General features: G+C 40.9%; 1 protein-coding gene across 4 annotated transcripts in view; it reads left to right on the forward strand.

The window, feature by feature from the left end:
• The window catches only part of DCC (DCC netrin 1 receptor), a 1,057,140-nt gene that overhangs the window by 434,856 nt on the left and 605,093 nt on the right, over nucleotides 1–17,191 (forward strand). For all 4 annotated transcript variants that reach the window (XM_069219408.1, XM_069219414.1, XM_069219423.1 and 1 more), the window contains exon 3: nucleotides 16,817–17,101. In XM_069219408.1, coding sequence (XP_069075509.1) covers nucleotides 16,817–17,101 — 285 coding nt within the window. The remainder of the gene's footprint in view (nucleotides 1–16,816; nucleotides 17,102–17,191) is intronic.

Raw genomic sequence — 17,191 nt, forward strand, 5'->3', positions numbered from 1 at the left:
TATCATTTGCAAACAACTTGAAGCTGAGAAGGTGGGAACATTTAGCATCCCTAAACCTTAAAATGTCTACTTAGACGGATACTATAGTCTGAAGTAACCTAAACCAACGAGATGCAAAAACATCAAATTAGTTTGCTGCCCTTGTCAACTGAGATTATGAACTCTTTTCTGAAGCCAACCAGAGTGGATTATGCATATTTTTCAATTAGGAACTCAATTTTCAGAATCATTAAATGTTTACAAGTTTGTGAAAAAGAGTTGCAGCTACAAATTAGGTGTATGATCAACATCTGCCATTCCTCAAGTGAATAGGATTTGTCCCCAGGACACAGTGTAAGGTATTTTATTCAGACCAACCTGGCAGCTTTTGCCCTCTACTACCTCTTATCTAAGAATTCTAGGGTATATTGACCATTTTGCCACACATTGATTGTAAAATAAAACAGTCCGTGATTCAATTCATCCCTTTAATTCTGAATGTGACCTTTAATGGTTCAGCTTGACATATTATGTTTCATTTGATATCACTACCTCGAATTATTTTTCCATCTTCATTATTAACAGCAGATCTGCGGATAGAGGAAAAAGCTGGCTTATTCAGCCTCATATACAGATGACATTGTTGAACTAACAAGATGTCTGTTCATTCAAGGGGGACAACCTTCCGTGAAATTGCTGTGAAGTAACCTGCTAAACAGCCACTCTTCCTAGAAAATAATAAAAACACAATGGCTTTCTTCTATTTGCTAGTCTGCCATGTCATTTCACACAAAGGATGCTGTTGTTGCCATGAAAGACAGCCTTATACTATTAACAAATTGTGATTTTAATGAGCCATTGTTAAGATCGATGGCACTGAGAAGCAACATGTAAGCGCTTTTGGGCTTTTATGCAAATTAACTAGTGAGTAGGCAGCTGGATGGATAGATAAATACATGATACGAGTAAGGTGAGAAGGTGAATGAGTAAGGAGTAAGAAGGGTGCAGAAGGATGGTGAGAGCAGGCATGGAGAGAGCACACAGCTATTCCTAACAAATGTTTTTTCTTGCCGAATGGGGACCGCTCTGCTCATTGCCTTTTCCTAAAGAAATAACAATAATGTATTCCCATTGCTTAAGCAATTGGCCCTTTGGCTATTCTACAAATTGGAACTAAAAGCCAGAGCCTTCTTCACTGCTCGGCTAATCTTATTGGGCGTGCACTGAAAGTAAACAATGCATTTAGAGAACGTCATCTTTCCCCTGGGGGATTCTGATTATTACTGGGTTGTTGAATGTTTAATGAGGAAAGATGCTCTGGCCTCTAAGGCTTGGCCTTTTAATGATAAGACTTTTTTTTATTAAATGAACTTTAATTACTTCATAATTAGTCCCTCTATAGGCAATGACGGGGATCCAGATAGGCCTTTCCACAAGCTTAAGGCCAACTCGGGTTGTATGCTCTTTTTAGATTAGAAATATGAAGTAGAAACAAGAACATTCTGGGGCAGTGGGTAGAAGGTCGCTCCTGTTGGACCAGGATCAGGCAAAGATGGAAAGTATGTAATGATTTATTTAGGCTCGTTTTTCTTCATGAAAACACCCCACATTCGAGGCACATTGTTGAGACACAAGTTTAATTTTTTATCAGAAAATAATGTCCATTGTGAAGCTGCATACAACAAATAGTAGTGTTCTCAATGTTCTTAGATCACAGAATCATCTAGACAGTTGTGAACAATGCAGTCCATCCTATAAAAGCCTTAAAAAAACTAAGGGGCACATTTACACAGAAGGGGCACAGCGTGGCAATGCGCCAAAATTGGCTTCAGAAAAACAAAATTGAGCCGTATTCACACAAATACGGCGCACCCCTATGTTTTTGCTGCCACTAAATTTAGCTGCCAGCACCAAAAGAGGCATCCCTGCACCATAGTGCAAGGGGTCTGCGTCGAAGGGAATGGCTGTTTATGTGCAGGAAGGTGTTCCTTCCTGCACATAAACAATCATTCATGGCATTTTACTCCTTCTATGTGTGCTTCAGAAGGCAGCAAACATAGAAAAAGCAAAAACAAGGAGAAATAAAAGTATTTCTCCTTGTTGCGCTATGTTAATGCCACCACTGGGGTGGCAGTAGTGTTTGGCACTGCCACAGATTTACAAATTCTGGGGCAGCATCAAAAGCTATGGTGTGTTGCAGTGAAATACCCACAGCATCATTGCACACCCCTCTGCAGCAAAAATCTGCATCAGACAGGCCCATATTTACATATATTTACAAGGCAGCATTAAGCCACAAAAAGTGGCTTAGCACTGTCTTGTAAATATGTAGCTGTGCACAGCGCCACCAGAACGTCACAAAAAGTGATACTCCAGTGGCACTAGGGTCATGTAAATATGCCCCTAAAAGTGTTCATCTATTGTTTGTGATATGCTTCAATGAGATACAACTCAATTGCTGTTGGGTAGTTATCTTCTCCTTGGTCACCTCTCACCGTAAATAAAGGGATATTTTTTTACTTTGACATTTATGGGCCTATTTACAAAGGCATTTTGGAGCATGGAAAGTAGCTGTGCTTTTGTGGTACGCTTCTTACATGCCTTTGTAAATTGGCCTCATAACATGTAAATTGGGAGTAAAATGGGACTATTCAGGGAACATTCGTGCACTATTAAATACAAATAAAAACGGCAAATAGGAAGGACAGTGCCTGCTTTGCACTTTTACTCAAGCTCTTTTTGATGGTTTAAGGTCGATTCACAAAGGCATGTTAAGTATAAAAGAGGACTCCAATAAAACTACCTGGAGTATACATTATGTCTGTGAATTAGCCTCATAATCTATATTTTGTGCGCCTATCAGAGATCAAAGTGAGGGGGATCTGAGGAGCACTAAGTGCCCATACTTTTTGTTAATTTGACAAAGACAGTTCCCTTACTTTATGTCACAAGACAACCATCTCAATACGGTTAATTCCAACATTTCACATGACTCAGTGTCTCATTCTCTGAAGCCAAGGGAGGGACAGAAAGCTGATAAGAAACAAGCCTTTTGCCAGCGTGCCTAATCCCTGAAAGAAATGTAAATGTGCACATTTAATTAATCTGCAAATGTAAAGGCTGCTTGGAAACTAGTATTGACTTTAATTGATGGAGTCACTTGAAGGTTTGTGATGACAAAAAAGACATATTCATTTTGAGAGGTATTGTAAAGTGACCAGCTGAGCTGTGGAGTGTGTGTTTTTAATGGGCAGTATATTTGCACTAGGTACAATCTGCACATTAATGCAAGTTTAAATTATGATGTACATATTCACAGAGCTTTCTGTCACAGGCTTCAACCTGGTAAAAATAAAAACACCCATCACTAATCACTACTGCACCAACCAGAATTAAATTCTGCGTTTCTCTGGTTACAGACACAAATCTGCAGTGATCATGTTAACCAATAGAGGATTCACTATTTAAAAACGTGCATGTCTCACTGATTAATTTAAATTGTATTTATTTTTCATTTAGGATGTGTGCTATTTAATAAACAGTTACCTGAAGCTGAAAGAACAACAAAATAGTTACAGAATATTTTGGTCACACATTTAATGCCACCCCCACTGACCATGCTTCATTGCACTCAGGATAACAGTTCACATTTTTTGCATTTCCAACTCTGCCCCTATATATTTGTATTTATTGTCATGTAAAGCATTATTGTGTAACCTACTCGGTCATAGTTATAGATTTAACTCACACTATAAATGTGCTAACATTTATAGACATAAACATATATTTTAAAATGTTTCAAGTTGCTAATGTTATCAATACTGCCCAGATTCAATCCAACAGCTCTCTGTTTCTTCTGGGACCCCTATGCTCACTTTTTAACCATTATGAATTTGTCCCCTCTGTGATAAGTACTTTTAAATAAAAAACAGAACTGCCAAAAGGTGAGCTGGCAGGTCTGGTTCTAATTACTTTTCCACTGGTTTGTGTTCGAGGGGTATTGATCCATGGCTAGCTCTTTGAGCCACAGGAATCAACGTGCACCTGTCTGAAAATGCTCAGTAAGGATGAAAAAAGTCTGGAGTTGCTCATATTTCTTTCAGAATCACTTGCTTGGGCCATTCATTTTCAGTTGCTTCATTTGGGACGGGGCCAATACTGAGGTGCACGTGGTTGGTCCCTGACTGTAATGGGACAGATGCGCTCGAAACTTCGTGCTGTTCAAGTTCAGTTTAAAAACAGGTATTTTATGTTGGGACATCACTTTACATACATTCATCTCTTAGTTATTTCATCCTCCATTTTCTAACCTTAATCTGTAACGTTTCTAAACATTAGATACAAAATAAAAGACAATTACCTTCTCATTCAGTATTCTACATGTCCTCACACATGAGACAGTTGAACAGAAACAACATAAAATAACTCTGATCCATGCACAATCTGCATATCCATTATGCTTTCTGACATTTTACATTAAAAAAGATACACAATTAATTTGTTCAATTTTAATTTGTTCTGCAAAATAAATTGTCTGCCAATACCACATTTTAATAATCAGGACACATGCCCAAAGTACGAAATAATGAAGAAATTACATTATTTTGGATGACTATCCAGGTCATCATGGATTCTGTTCCGGCCCTAAGCTTTCTCCTCCAAATCATTGTTTTCGTGTGTAGCGGTGTAATTAGTTCATTGGAGGCAAAACAGGACCACTAAGAAGGCATTAGCTGTACATGAAAATACTGAACAGGAACGAGCATCAGGGTGGGCCTGGAGGGAGGTGGTCACTCGAAAAACCAAACAATTTAAATGTTTTGGTGTTCAAGAAGAGTGAGAAAACTGATATGCATTTAAAAATACTTCTATCTTTAAATTAATTTACATAACGAAAACTTATCAACCCTAACTTATATGATGCAGCAACAATCTTTTTACAGCATTACTGGAACTGCTGATACAGAGGAATACAGGAGCGAAGGGTATTGAGTCAATCATTTGAGAGAACTCTCTCATGTCCAAGTATAGATCAGATGAAAATAACTCTCCTTGGACCTTTTCATGGCATAGCACAAATCATTATTGACTCTTTGTTAGATACACCATTGTTCTGTGCATTCTGAATTGTATGTACTGTTGGCCTCAATGCTTTGGCAGAATGCAACAACAATATAGGTAATATCATATTCATACACTAGACTGGATTGCGAGGAAGGGGGTTACCATATCAAAAAAGTTTTTGACTCTAAGGGAGGTTCGTCCATTACCACCACTTGAGTGGAACTTCACATTTTTTTTTTACACTAATGCCACCTGCATTACAGAATGGCAGTAAAGCAAATCCTGATTGGCTCTTTGAAACACAATTGCGATGTTATCAGTTTCTCTTTGGTGAAACCTTGGAAAGATGGGCTGATATCACAGAGGCACAGAAGCCCTACTCGTGTGATGGTGTTGCGGATAACATTTTATCCTTGAATGACCTAGGAGTTGCATTGCTTGAAATAAAAGGATAGATAACATCATAACACATTTATTTTGGTAGAATATACACCGAGGTATTCCCTGATGGAACTTCAGGACTTCTTTTATTATTCAATTAAATGTGCTAAAGTGACATTGAAGTCCAACAGCGCATCTTAGAGTTGTAACTTCCTATTTAAGGAATAGTTGCAGTGCAACGTGATTGCAAAGAACTATTTATCATCAATTGTTTATTTAACTTTTTTATTTTAAATTACAAGCAAGGAATTAGGGAATTTGTTTTAAGAATGCTGCATGTGTTTTGTACAATGACGTGTGTTTTAGAAGCATTGGTCTATTGTCAAAGATGTAAATTGACACCATTTATATAAAAAAACTGTTTTTGCAATAGCGTAGTCAATACTAAATACCATTATCTCAAAACACCTAAATATAATGCATCTACATCCTGACCAACAACATGTGCACTGGTCCTCCAAGAACGAAACTTTATTGGTGTCATCAAGAATCAGTGAAAGGACATTTTCTACCCTCATCCAAAAACTGCAGAGCTGACATGCAAATGGAGGGTTGTGGGATATAAGCGTTCTACCCTTTTTCCAATATTATTTCAAAGATAACACACCTTATTCACTACAGCCAAAATGTTAGATTCCGACCAATTCTCAGTTTTCTGTCCCTCATGTGATTGTTTATGCATCAGGTTGATCAATCAATCAATCATAGATATGTAGAGCACGGCTAATCACCCATAGGGTCTCAAGGCACTGTTGTGGGCATGCTGCTCAGTCAAAGAGCCAGGTCTTGAGGTCCTTCCTGAACTCCTTCAGTGATGGGGTCTGCCTGAGCTCGAGAGGTAGCATGTTTCATGTCCGGGCTACTAGATAGGAGAAGGATCATCCTCTTGCTGTGCTTTTCTGGATCTTGGGGGCAGCTGCAAGGGTGAGCTGGGAGGAACGGATGATGGTTATGAATAATACATCACTCAATTGCAGTATTGCAAAAATGGTGCTTAGAACTGGGAATTGGCATTAGAAAATGAGTGCACGGCTGAGCATTAGTCCACTCTGTCCCCTGCTGTGAGCCTCTGTGGCTGATGTGCAGATCCATCTAGAAAGTCAATCCTGCCCAATGAGTTGCTAAGCTGGCCAACCTAGCCTCCTGCATTGTTTCCTGTTGTCCCCCACACACTGTCCACCCACATCAAATGCTAGCACCCTTAGAAGCATCACACTGAGGGCCACAAGCTCTCCTTGCTTGCCTCCACATTATCTGCCAGCGATTTGTAGGTGGTTGGAGTTAACTCATTGCCATTTTCTGCTCTGAATCCTTCAACCTGGGACATTGTAGGAAAAGCAGAGGCTGCTGCACAAAGCACATAGTTTCCCATTTTCACGAACTGCATATGTGCTGTTCTTCCCTCACAAAGGTTATGGTATTGTGCCCTCAAAGCAGCTCCCACACCTGCGAGTCAGTCTTGACATTGTGCTGGAATTTTGATTGTCACAGAGATGTACCAAAATATTATTGAGTTCCAGCTAGTGGTGGTATAGGGATTCTTAACCTGCTGCTGTAGGGCCCGCAATGACACCTGTGATGCATCCCAACACTTTGTATGTACTTTACTATTAACGCTATAAAATTATGCCCTAAATGTCGTTTAGCATGAACCTCCAAATTTGTAATCCGTTTTTAGAAACCTACTTTATTAGTGTTACATTTGAAACATACATTACGGTCAATCTAAAACAAAATCTGAAATATAAAGCTAGATTCATACTTTATGCATACTTTGTTTGCGGCCCTTTTCACCTACATCACATTTCTACTCAGTGTCAATTTAGTGAGAGCCCTGCTGGAAGACATTTATGATTAAAGTACAAAGAAAACACACAGTAATCAGGTAAAAAGGAGGAGAAATGAGAGGGGAGCACTTTGTAAACATTTGTTAACAAATAGGCCAACAAGGCCAGTCACACCACAGATTGAGTCTCCGCTGCCTTACAAAGCTTCTAGAGATAATTTTAGCAGAAAGCACTAAATTACGTTAAAGGTGGATTAGGCTTCATTGATTAAAGGGGGGTGGTCTAAAGGCGAAGAACACAAAGTGAGTATTTTACTACTGGATCCCATTACACAATTTCTGTAATAAGACATAACCCCTCATTATGAGTTTGGTGGGCGGAAAAGGCCACCCACCAAACTCCCGCGATTGGGTTACTGCCAGAGCCGCCCCCTTCCCGTCGCCCCTATTAAGGGTTTCCCGCTGGGTCAGTGGGCACAAACAGAGTTTCTGCCCACTGGCCCAGCGGGAAACATCCCACAACATTGACTTCGGCTCATGATTGAATCGGTGGCAATGTTGTGGTGCACCAGCACCCATCGCGCTTTTCACTGTCAGCAAAGCAGACAATGAAAACCCCAACCGGATTCGCCATGGGGAGCCTTGCAATGCCCATGCCAATCCTCTGCCACCCTTCACATGGCGGTGCTACCGCCATGTAAAAGCTAGCGGAGAGAGGACTTGGAATCCCCAGGGCAATGCTGCGGATCAGGACCACCAGCACCACCAACCCAACGACGAGTCTTGATCTGGTGGTCCGACCATGGTACTACTGCCACGGTTGTAATGTGGCCGCTGAGCCGCCACCTTGGTGGCGGTCCAACCACCACCGCTGCCCTGGCGGTCTGAAGACTTCCAGGGTCGTAATGACTGCCATAATCTAGAGTACAACAAATCATTAACCACATTAGGACATTGAGATATTAAGAGCTCCATTGAGAACATTGGAGGGGCGCACGGCAGATAATGGCTGGAGAAGGAGTTCTGCTCGAACATCCTTTTCTCCTTTTTAATCTAGAACATTACACCGTCAGTGGATATAACGTTCTAAAAGCATTGTAGCCCTCTTTACTTAGACTATACCAGGTGTTAAAGTTCCTCCCCCTCATTATAGGCCATTGCCTGCAGCTCGGGCCTCTAACTCTGGTTCCTGCTTTTAACAGCCGGTATATTCTTCAGCAGTGGTCCATAAAGCCATTTTAACATATTTGAGCGTTTTTTGTGCAATTGGATCAAAATAGTAATATTATACGTGTCCTAACCTGTTAATTTGGTATTTATTAGACTTCCTGAATTAAATGGTAATTTACTTCCCAAACAGTGAAACACTGACAAAGGTTTTGTCAAGAGTTTTGGGTCTCCGACAATGTGATATTAGGAGAGAGCCATCTGTTAATTTTAAAATGCATACGGCTTTATCTGGAAATATAAACTACATTGAAGCAATTATGTAATTTTTATTAACATACACTATTAAAGGGTTGTTCAATGCATTGTCAAAAATAAATTCCCTGTGCAGTAGGCTTGGATACCTTTATGGGGACGACACTCTATGTTGAACGATGCTACAGTACATGAAAAAGAGGTCTCTCCTTAAGTTTTAGAATCCTGCAACATTCCTAAGGCACTCTTTACTAGGAAAACTATGGTCCATTATAGACAAATATATTTTGTGGACCTTTCGAAAATTATAAAACAAACTATTTCTTCGTTTCATAGCTTGATATTCTCGTCATGTAAACCTGTTCACTAAAGGCAAAGCAATGTTTTCTATGTATAAAACATCCACGCAATAATTGGATTTAATGAAGTAAGAAACTTAAAAAAAAGGAAATAAAACACAGATCGTCTTTGTGGTAAAGACATAAATCCAAAATACTTTCGTATCAAACTTGCCCAACAGAAGCAAGCAATGCATCAAATGTATTTACCAGGAGGTGTGCACTCAAGTGTCTTTAGAGAAGCTGATGGGCTGGGGATGTCAGTTACCTGAATCATTCAAGCTCTCTCTCCATGGTGAGTTTTCTGGCTTAAAGACGTGTAGAATGTGGCTCAGGCTATAACAGCAGAATTGAAATCTTCATGCTAGTTATAAAAAATGATTTCCACTTGCTGGTGCTTGAAGGCTTGTCCCACAGGCCTCTGTCCCCTTGAAGTAAGACGTTCCTTACAACATTCCACGGTTCTTTTAGTAGCAAAACATTTAACTGGGGTGCTGTAAAACGTTCTGAAACACAGCTTCTCCAAACTCTCCAGGACTGGAATCTGTGTCTCCCAGATACTGAGATCAGGACTTGGTGGCCAAGAATGTAGACAGAGGTGGAGTGACTCTTACAATGTTTTTCTAACTTATAGCAACTACTCTGGCAAATCAGACAAGAAAGATTTTCTCAGTGGGTTCCAGGCACGTTATGAATGGGAATTGGGGCAAGCATATGGTTAATAAAGGAAGACATAGAGTGCCACTGTCAGGTAACAATGATCTAAGCTCTAAAACAGTTCACAATGTTGAGTCCCATATTTTGTTAAATTTTGATGCAGCTCCTGCCCTTGGACACTAATATGAAGTACAAGAAGTGAAATCCAAACAAAACTATTTGCAGCTGAAAATCCAACATGGCTGAGGTCAGCCAGTCACCTCGATGCTGTAACCCATCTCGACCCCAACACTAGTCAGATAAGCTTCCCCTGACATGATTTCAACACAAATGTGGCTGTATATTTGACCCTTTCATGCCACATTACCTGCAAAATTCAAATTTGAATAAAAAACTGCTGCCACCGTTACTTACAGGCAAGATAAACATTTATTTGAATGTTTACATATGAGAGATGAGTCCTACGGAAAGGCTTTTTATTGAAGAGGGTGTATGTTATATCTATATGACACATTTATGAACATTTAGTTTATTCATTTAAAGCATTTGTATAGCACAGACCTTGCCGAAAGTGCACCGGAGCGTTATGATTTGCAGAAATTATCCTGCTCTATGACTCCATCACTAGCCCTGAGGCAAAATACAGGATGATGTGCATGTTTACTGTTACCTTACAATTGGTTAGTAATTCTCAGTTGCGCATACTCCAGTGACAACCTATTTAACTAATAGTGGAGCAACATTTGGGGAGGAGAGGCAGACCCTTTTAACAGAACAAATGAAGCTGATTAAATTATGGATAATTACATTATCTAAATGGAATTATTTGGAGTGTTAGATAATCGCCCTGAGATCTGGTGTACTATTGTGTTTCAGAAAAAAAGATATAGGAAAAATGTATTTCTTTCTCTCTGTCTTTCTCTCCTCTCGTCCCCGATCTCTGTCTCTCTCTCATATAATGGCCTTAAATATGCTATTTTACCGCCTTCCTGACCTTTTCCCCTTGGCGATCCATTTGACTGTTTAACCAAAATGCTGTCACTTTGAGCAAGGCTATATGTTTTCTTCATGACCTCCCTTGTAAGAGTCTACACTGAGTCCATACAAATGCTCAGTATAAGACCAATTCATATTTATTTTAATTCTTGAGCAGTTTTCTCGGGCTCTACTGTAGAATATCAGATTGGTATTTGAATGCAAGAGAAACGATGGGGTGGGGACAATTTTTCATTTGAAGTCCTCCGCTAGGAATCCAGTGCTGGGAGTTGGTAGTCTCCAATAGGGTAGTCATAACTCTCAGCCACCAGTAAACTTCGCTTTCTGGAAGATACTACAGATTTAGTTACCTGTGAAACAAGTTTGCTACAACATCAAATATGTCAACAACTTTCCCTGCTTTTCAAAATATTAAATCTCGTATTTATGAAAGTGGATCCACTGTGCTTATTGTATGCATTAAATCTACAGTTCAATATTGTACATTGGACAAACAGCGCTTGTTCATAATAAAATGTTTTGCTCTGTAGATAATCCATTTATTCTGTTGTATTTTAACGGTTTTCAGTGTATGTAGATATTGTGAAACGTTGGCATCCTTAATGAAGGGCAAGTACAAAGTTTTTTTTTTTCTCTAGTAACTGGAAAAGGTAAAACTTACACACAACGGTCGATCTAAATCTGATCTTTTTTCTATAAAATACCAGTGAGCCCGAAACTTGATAGGGATTACTGACAGAATATCAGAACCAAAAATATTGTAAAAAATAATGAAAGGCACAATGTGCATAAATATATATGTTGGACCTGACCCTTTTTGCTTGGTCATCGCCAAACTTTTTGCCTCCTTCTTCCTATTTTTTCTGACCAGTTTTTGTTGGTTTTAGGACTCTGGGCACTTTACCTTACCACCACTAACCAGTGCTAAAGTGCACATGCTCTCTGTCTTAATTGTATTGGTGATTGGTTTATCCATGATTGGCATATTTGATTTACTAGTAAGTCCCTAGAAAAGTGCACTAGAGGTGCCCAGGGCCTGTAAATCTAATAGTGGGCCTGCAGTGCAGCACTGATTGTGCCACCCACATGAGTAGACCTGTAAACATGTCTCAGACCTGTCGCTGCAGTGTCTGTGTGTGCAGTCTTGCACTGCAAATTTGACGTGGCAAGTGTACCTACTTTCCATGCCTAAAAGTTCCCTTTTACTACATGTAAGTCACCCCTAAGGTAGGCCCTAGGAAGTCCCATGGGCAGGGTGCAGTGTATTTAAAAGGTCGTTGTGTTTTACATGTCCTGATAGTGAAATACTGCCAAATTTGGTGTTCACTATTGCACGGCCTATCTCTCCCATAGGTTAACATGGGGATTGCTTTTAAATATCTTTTAGTGCAGTTCCCCTGTTTGAAAAATTACTACAATAGTGGACCCAAACTATCCCTCTTGGTTCTCATTCCAGTTTCTCTGCAAACTACTCAAATAACTACTTCAATCCAGTTATGATGAAGTGCTGTTGGTCTGTCTAGTGGTTCCGGGGAGCATACCTTGCATGCTTACAGAAGGAAAAGCATGACTACCCTGCAGGGATATGACTGCCAGATGAGGAGAAGCCAAGCTACTGTTCTCAGAAAGTTGGGCAGCCCAAAGCAGTGGACTGAATCAAGGAAACATAACTTACACTGACTAAGGGCCTCATTACAAGTGTGGCGGTCCTGACCGCCACACTTGCGTAAATGGTCAGACCGCCGCAACTTTGATGGTCTGACCGCCCTAATTGCAACCCTGGAAGACGGACATGCCAGGGGCCCGCTGTCCCTGTCGGTAACATGATTCCCAACGGCATGACAGCAGTCAGGCTTGTAACCAGCCAAGGATGCGCTGAACTCAGCACCGCCTGGCTGATTACAACACCTGTTTCTGCCAGCCTTTTCATGGTGAAGACCCTGCCATGAAAAAGCTGGCGGAAAGCCACTGTCAGGGAACATAGGGAGCCACTGAACTGTCAATGCCCATGGCATGGGCAGTGCAAGCTCTCCTCCTCGCACAGCACCCTCGGAATGAGCACTGACTGCTTTGCAGACAGTGCGGATTCTGAGGGTGCAGCAGAATTAGGATATTGGCTTTGGCTCCCTTACACTCCTTAACACTGTTCTCGCTGGTCAGCCTGGCAGGAATGTGAATTACAATGTTCCCGCTTGTCAGCCCGGCAGGAACATTGTAATACACTCAGAGGGACGTCACTGCTATGGTGGTGGCTTCCTCCCCGTGAGTTTGACATCTCCGTGGTGGGACAGCCAAACTCATAATGAGGCCCTAAGTCTAGAAGTGGGTCTTGCAGCCTCCTCATCTATTTCGTGGCCAAGCATTGCAGGCCTGCACAGTCCCCTTTTTGTGTAGTGACCTCCATTTTTTTGCTGAATTGTGTTGCTGTTTATTAGACTCTGTACACTGGGCACTGCTGTCTAGTGGTCAGTGTATGTGTTCTAGCTCATAAAACATGCAGAAATAGAACCACAAGTTACTTTAGGTGAACTCAGATGTATGAGTATCATGTTTCTCTCTCTGATGTGATGTGTCAGGATTCACATTATAAAAAATGAAGTAACTGGATGATATGAGTATTTTTGTTTTGTGCCAGTAACTGGCAACAATATTTTGACAGAAATTTCTGCTACAAATTTGAAGAGTTTTTTGAAAAATTCAGACTTTGAAGCCTCACTACTTTGTAAAATGTCATAATTCATAGTAAATTAGATTTCTCAGATTTCTCATGCAAGATTGAAGGGAAAGATATATTGTACAATGAATAGTTTATTAAGTAGGCTATTGGAGAATATGCAGTACATAGTTTGGATGGAATTTGCACTACATAATATTCCTTAAGGAAAAAAATTGGAGCACCAGTGAATGCTTAGTTAGTGGTACTCTGATAGTACACACTCTAATAGGCTGTCTAGACTTTAATGGAATGTGCAAGCCTTGGCCCAAAAACCTTTAAACTACTTTCCATCCTGAAAAAGTTTGAAAATTAATTTACCCATGACAAGGCTAGAATTAAAACTCTTTCCAGCATTGAAAGGGGAACAGAAATCACTTCAATAGTTGGGATTGTATTGTCACAGGTTTCCAACCTTACTTCTGAAGACTTTTGTGAATTACTGGAGGTCAAGAATCTACACCCATGATGTTTTAGACCTCAGCAGGAAGATATAGAACTTTTTTTTTTAATCTGACTCACTGTTTGAACAGGGTTATTAAAGTCCTCTGCGAAGTTACCCCTTCAAGGTGATTGCTTGCTTAAAGTTGCCATCAACTATGGATATAACAGAACAGAACAGAGCTGCATAGCGTTTGGTCAAATTAACTCCAAACAATTGCCAGTGAAAAGTGGAGAAAGTTGCAATTGTGACAGAACAATGTCCCTTTCAACTCCATTACATCCAAAATGGAGACCCTAGTAACCTGCCAAGACTGAAGAAGAGTAGGACAATGTCCAAAGGCACCCCAAAATTTAAACTCCAAAGACACTTTGGCCACCATTCCTTCACACACTGATACAGCTGCAGGCACTTATTGATTATAGTGCTAGCAATAACTTTATCTGCAGTACTTTGCTATAGACTGCAGGGCCAATTACTGAAGCAACCACTAATTTTGTAATTAAAGTGACACATAAGAGCAGGACATATCCACTTGGAACATTTTTATGAGCTTTTATGTGCTCACTGGATACTTTTAAACAACTTGCTGGTATGTCTTTTCTCTGCCATGGCTCTGTTTGAACTTATGATTAGTCATTTTATAAACTTAAAGCACACCTCAGTGTACTTATGAGACAACAAGAGGGACACTTCATTCACCTTTCTCATTCACTCAGCAGCAGCTACATACAAAGCTACATACAAGAGTCTGACATTGCCACTTAGTAGATGCTTAAGTGGCTTGAGAGTAGCCTTGAGTATGGAGTGTTTTATCAGCGCTGTCAGACTTTCTGCTTTGTTTTCCTTTCCCTGAAAAATCAATTTGGCATTTTCGAATGGCGTGCATGCTCTGAGCAATTTCTGTTTTCATATAATGAATAAATCTAGACGCAATTGGCCATGAACACAGGGTACTTGTATAGAGAGCATTTCTCTACCATTGTCAAATTGGTTTACAATTCTGTTAAGACAAGGTCCTGAAATTCATGACTTTGAGTTTTTTCTGTGTTTATTTTTGATTGAAAAAACAACTGCTGAAATCTGTCAATCTATTGAACCCACAATTTAAAAATCCATCTTTTGATAAAGTTAGATTGTCAGTGTGAAATTGCCACTTTTAGAAACTGGGCATTTTCTTGCTTAACCTTTCTGGGTCAGACTGACAGTTGGGCTTTTTGTGAATTCCCTCTAGACAGTGACACAAAGGTAGCAGAGGAGTGTCCTACATATCTCAATGAGTCTCCTGGGCTAGAGTGGGGAGGGAGGAGCTGACACCTACACCTGAAAGGGCTGTGTTTGTCCTCACACAATGCAGTCTTCAACGGGTGGGTGTCTGGGTCCAAACCTTTGCAAGGCAGGATCTTGTGAACAACAGAGACTTTCCATTGAAGTTTGCCTACTTCAAAGGCAGAACTGGGTATAAGTAGTGGATCCAAAACCCCAGACTTTTAGAGCACTTCTTAATCAAAAGGAACCTCTGCCAATGAGAACAGTTGAAGAGCTGGAGGAGGAGAACTGTCCCTTTCTGTGTGTACTTTGCTGGGTTGGCCTACAGTTGCTGCTTCTGCCTTAGAAAGGGCAAAGACTGGACTTTGCTGTGTATACTGCTTGTGAAGTTTCCCAAGGACTTGGACTGAGCTTAACTCCTGTTAAGAAGTCTCAGGAACAGCAAAGACAGCCCCTGGCTTTACTTGCTGTGAACTCTAATTCATCAAGCTGTGCCTACTTCAGTTTCTGGTCCCTTGGGAGTGAAACCTGGTGAAGAACCAAGTGAGCCGACTTCATACAACACCCAGACTGATGCTGCTGTCTGACTCTGCAATGCCGCCTGCACTGAAGCCGTGGTCCCCACTGGAGTGCGATGAACCCGACTGACATCGCAGGCCTGACGCCACAGCAACCACTGACGTCCCATAACCTTGGGAGACCGGAGTGTCGTGCCACTGACGTTTGTGACACCTGACTCCCCTGTGGCACCTGCAGTCCTGTGGCATGACTGCGGCCCCGTGAGGTCGCCCCACCGTGTCTTGACCTGCCAGACAACGACCCCACCGGAAGCATAAGAAACCGATGCTTCGCACCGCTGCCGCCTCATCTCCACTGCTCCATAGCAAGGACCGGATGCCTCACACCGATGCCTCCATTCCTCAGCTCCGTGGCACCAGAATCAGTGCCCCACCAGATCTAGTGACGCCTCGCTCCCCGACTCCATGCACTGGCTTGCTTCCTCACTTTCACAAGGTACTGTACCTGGGGGTCCGTGGAACTCCGTGACTGGTACCATTGGCTCAGCATTGTTGGGAACCACTCCATCTTGACTCAGTGATAACACCAAATCACAGCATTTGTGTTTCTAAGCGCTCTATTTAAGTTTAATCTTTGGAAATTCATAACTTTGCTTTTGTATTTTGTATTTTTGTCATTTTGGTCTTCTTTTAATCAGGTAAATATTCACTATTTTTGTAAAGTCCTTTAGTTGTGGTTTCACTGTGTTACAATGTGATTGTACAAATACTTTACATGTTGCCTCTGAGATAAGCCTGACTGCTTGAGCAAAGCTGCCAAGAGGGTGAGCAGGGGTTATCTGAGCTGTGTATCTCCCTTATTCTGACTAGAGTGATGGTCCCTGAATGGAAAGAGTGCAAACTGACTGCCAACCAGAGACCCCATTTCTAACAATACAAAAATGTTACTTACCTATAGAAACTTACCATAACAATATTTTTATATTTTTGTCCTCGATATTCTTGACACAACATTTTTGTCCCATGATATTATTGGTTCAGTTAATCTGTCTAAACACCTTGAGTCTCTCCCTAGTCAAGGTACTACTTAATCCGTATATATTGGTAAAGTTATTAGGCACACATGCAAATGAGGATCTAAACTAACCTTCTCTGTGAATTTAATTGAGTCTTCTCCTTTTGAACTTGCAGGGCCATTGCGTTTCCTTTCCCAAACAGAGTCAGTTACAGCCTTCTTGGGGGACACAGCTTTGCTGAAATGTGAAGTGGTTGGAGAACCGATGCCCTCTGTGCACTGGCAAAAGGACCAGGAGGATATGATCTTCAGCCCAGATGACACAAGATTGGTTGTTTTGCCGTCTGGAGCATTACAAATTAGCAAAATTCAGGCAGGAGACAGTGGGAGCTATCGGTGTCTGGCAAAAAATCCTGGCAGTTCAAGGACTGGAAATGAAGCTGAGGTTCGAATTTTGTCAGGTAATTATTGGTTAACAACGCTAAATATGTGCCTGCCTCTCTAAAAGTGATTGTTCATTCACATTTGTTTCCTCTTTTGATTGTGTTGGT

The sequence above is a fragment of the Pleurodeles waltl genome, chromosome 1_1 (genome assembly GCF_031143425.1).
Source record: "Pleurodeles waltl isolate 20211129_DDA chromosome 1_1, aPleWal1.hap1.20221129, whole genome shotgun sequence".
NCBI lineage: Eukaryota > Metazoa > Chordata > Amphibia > Caudata > Salamandridae > Pleurodeles > Pleurodeles waltl.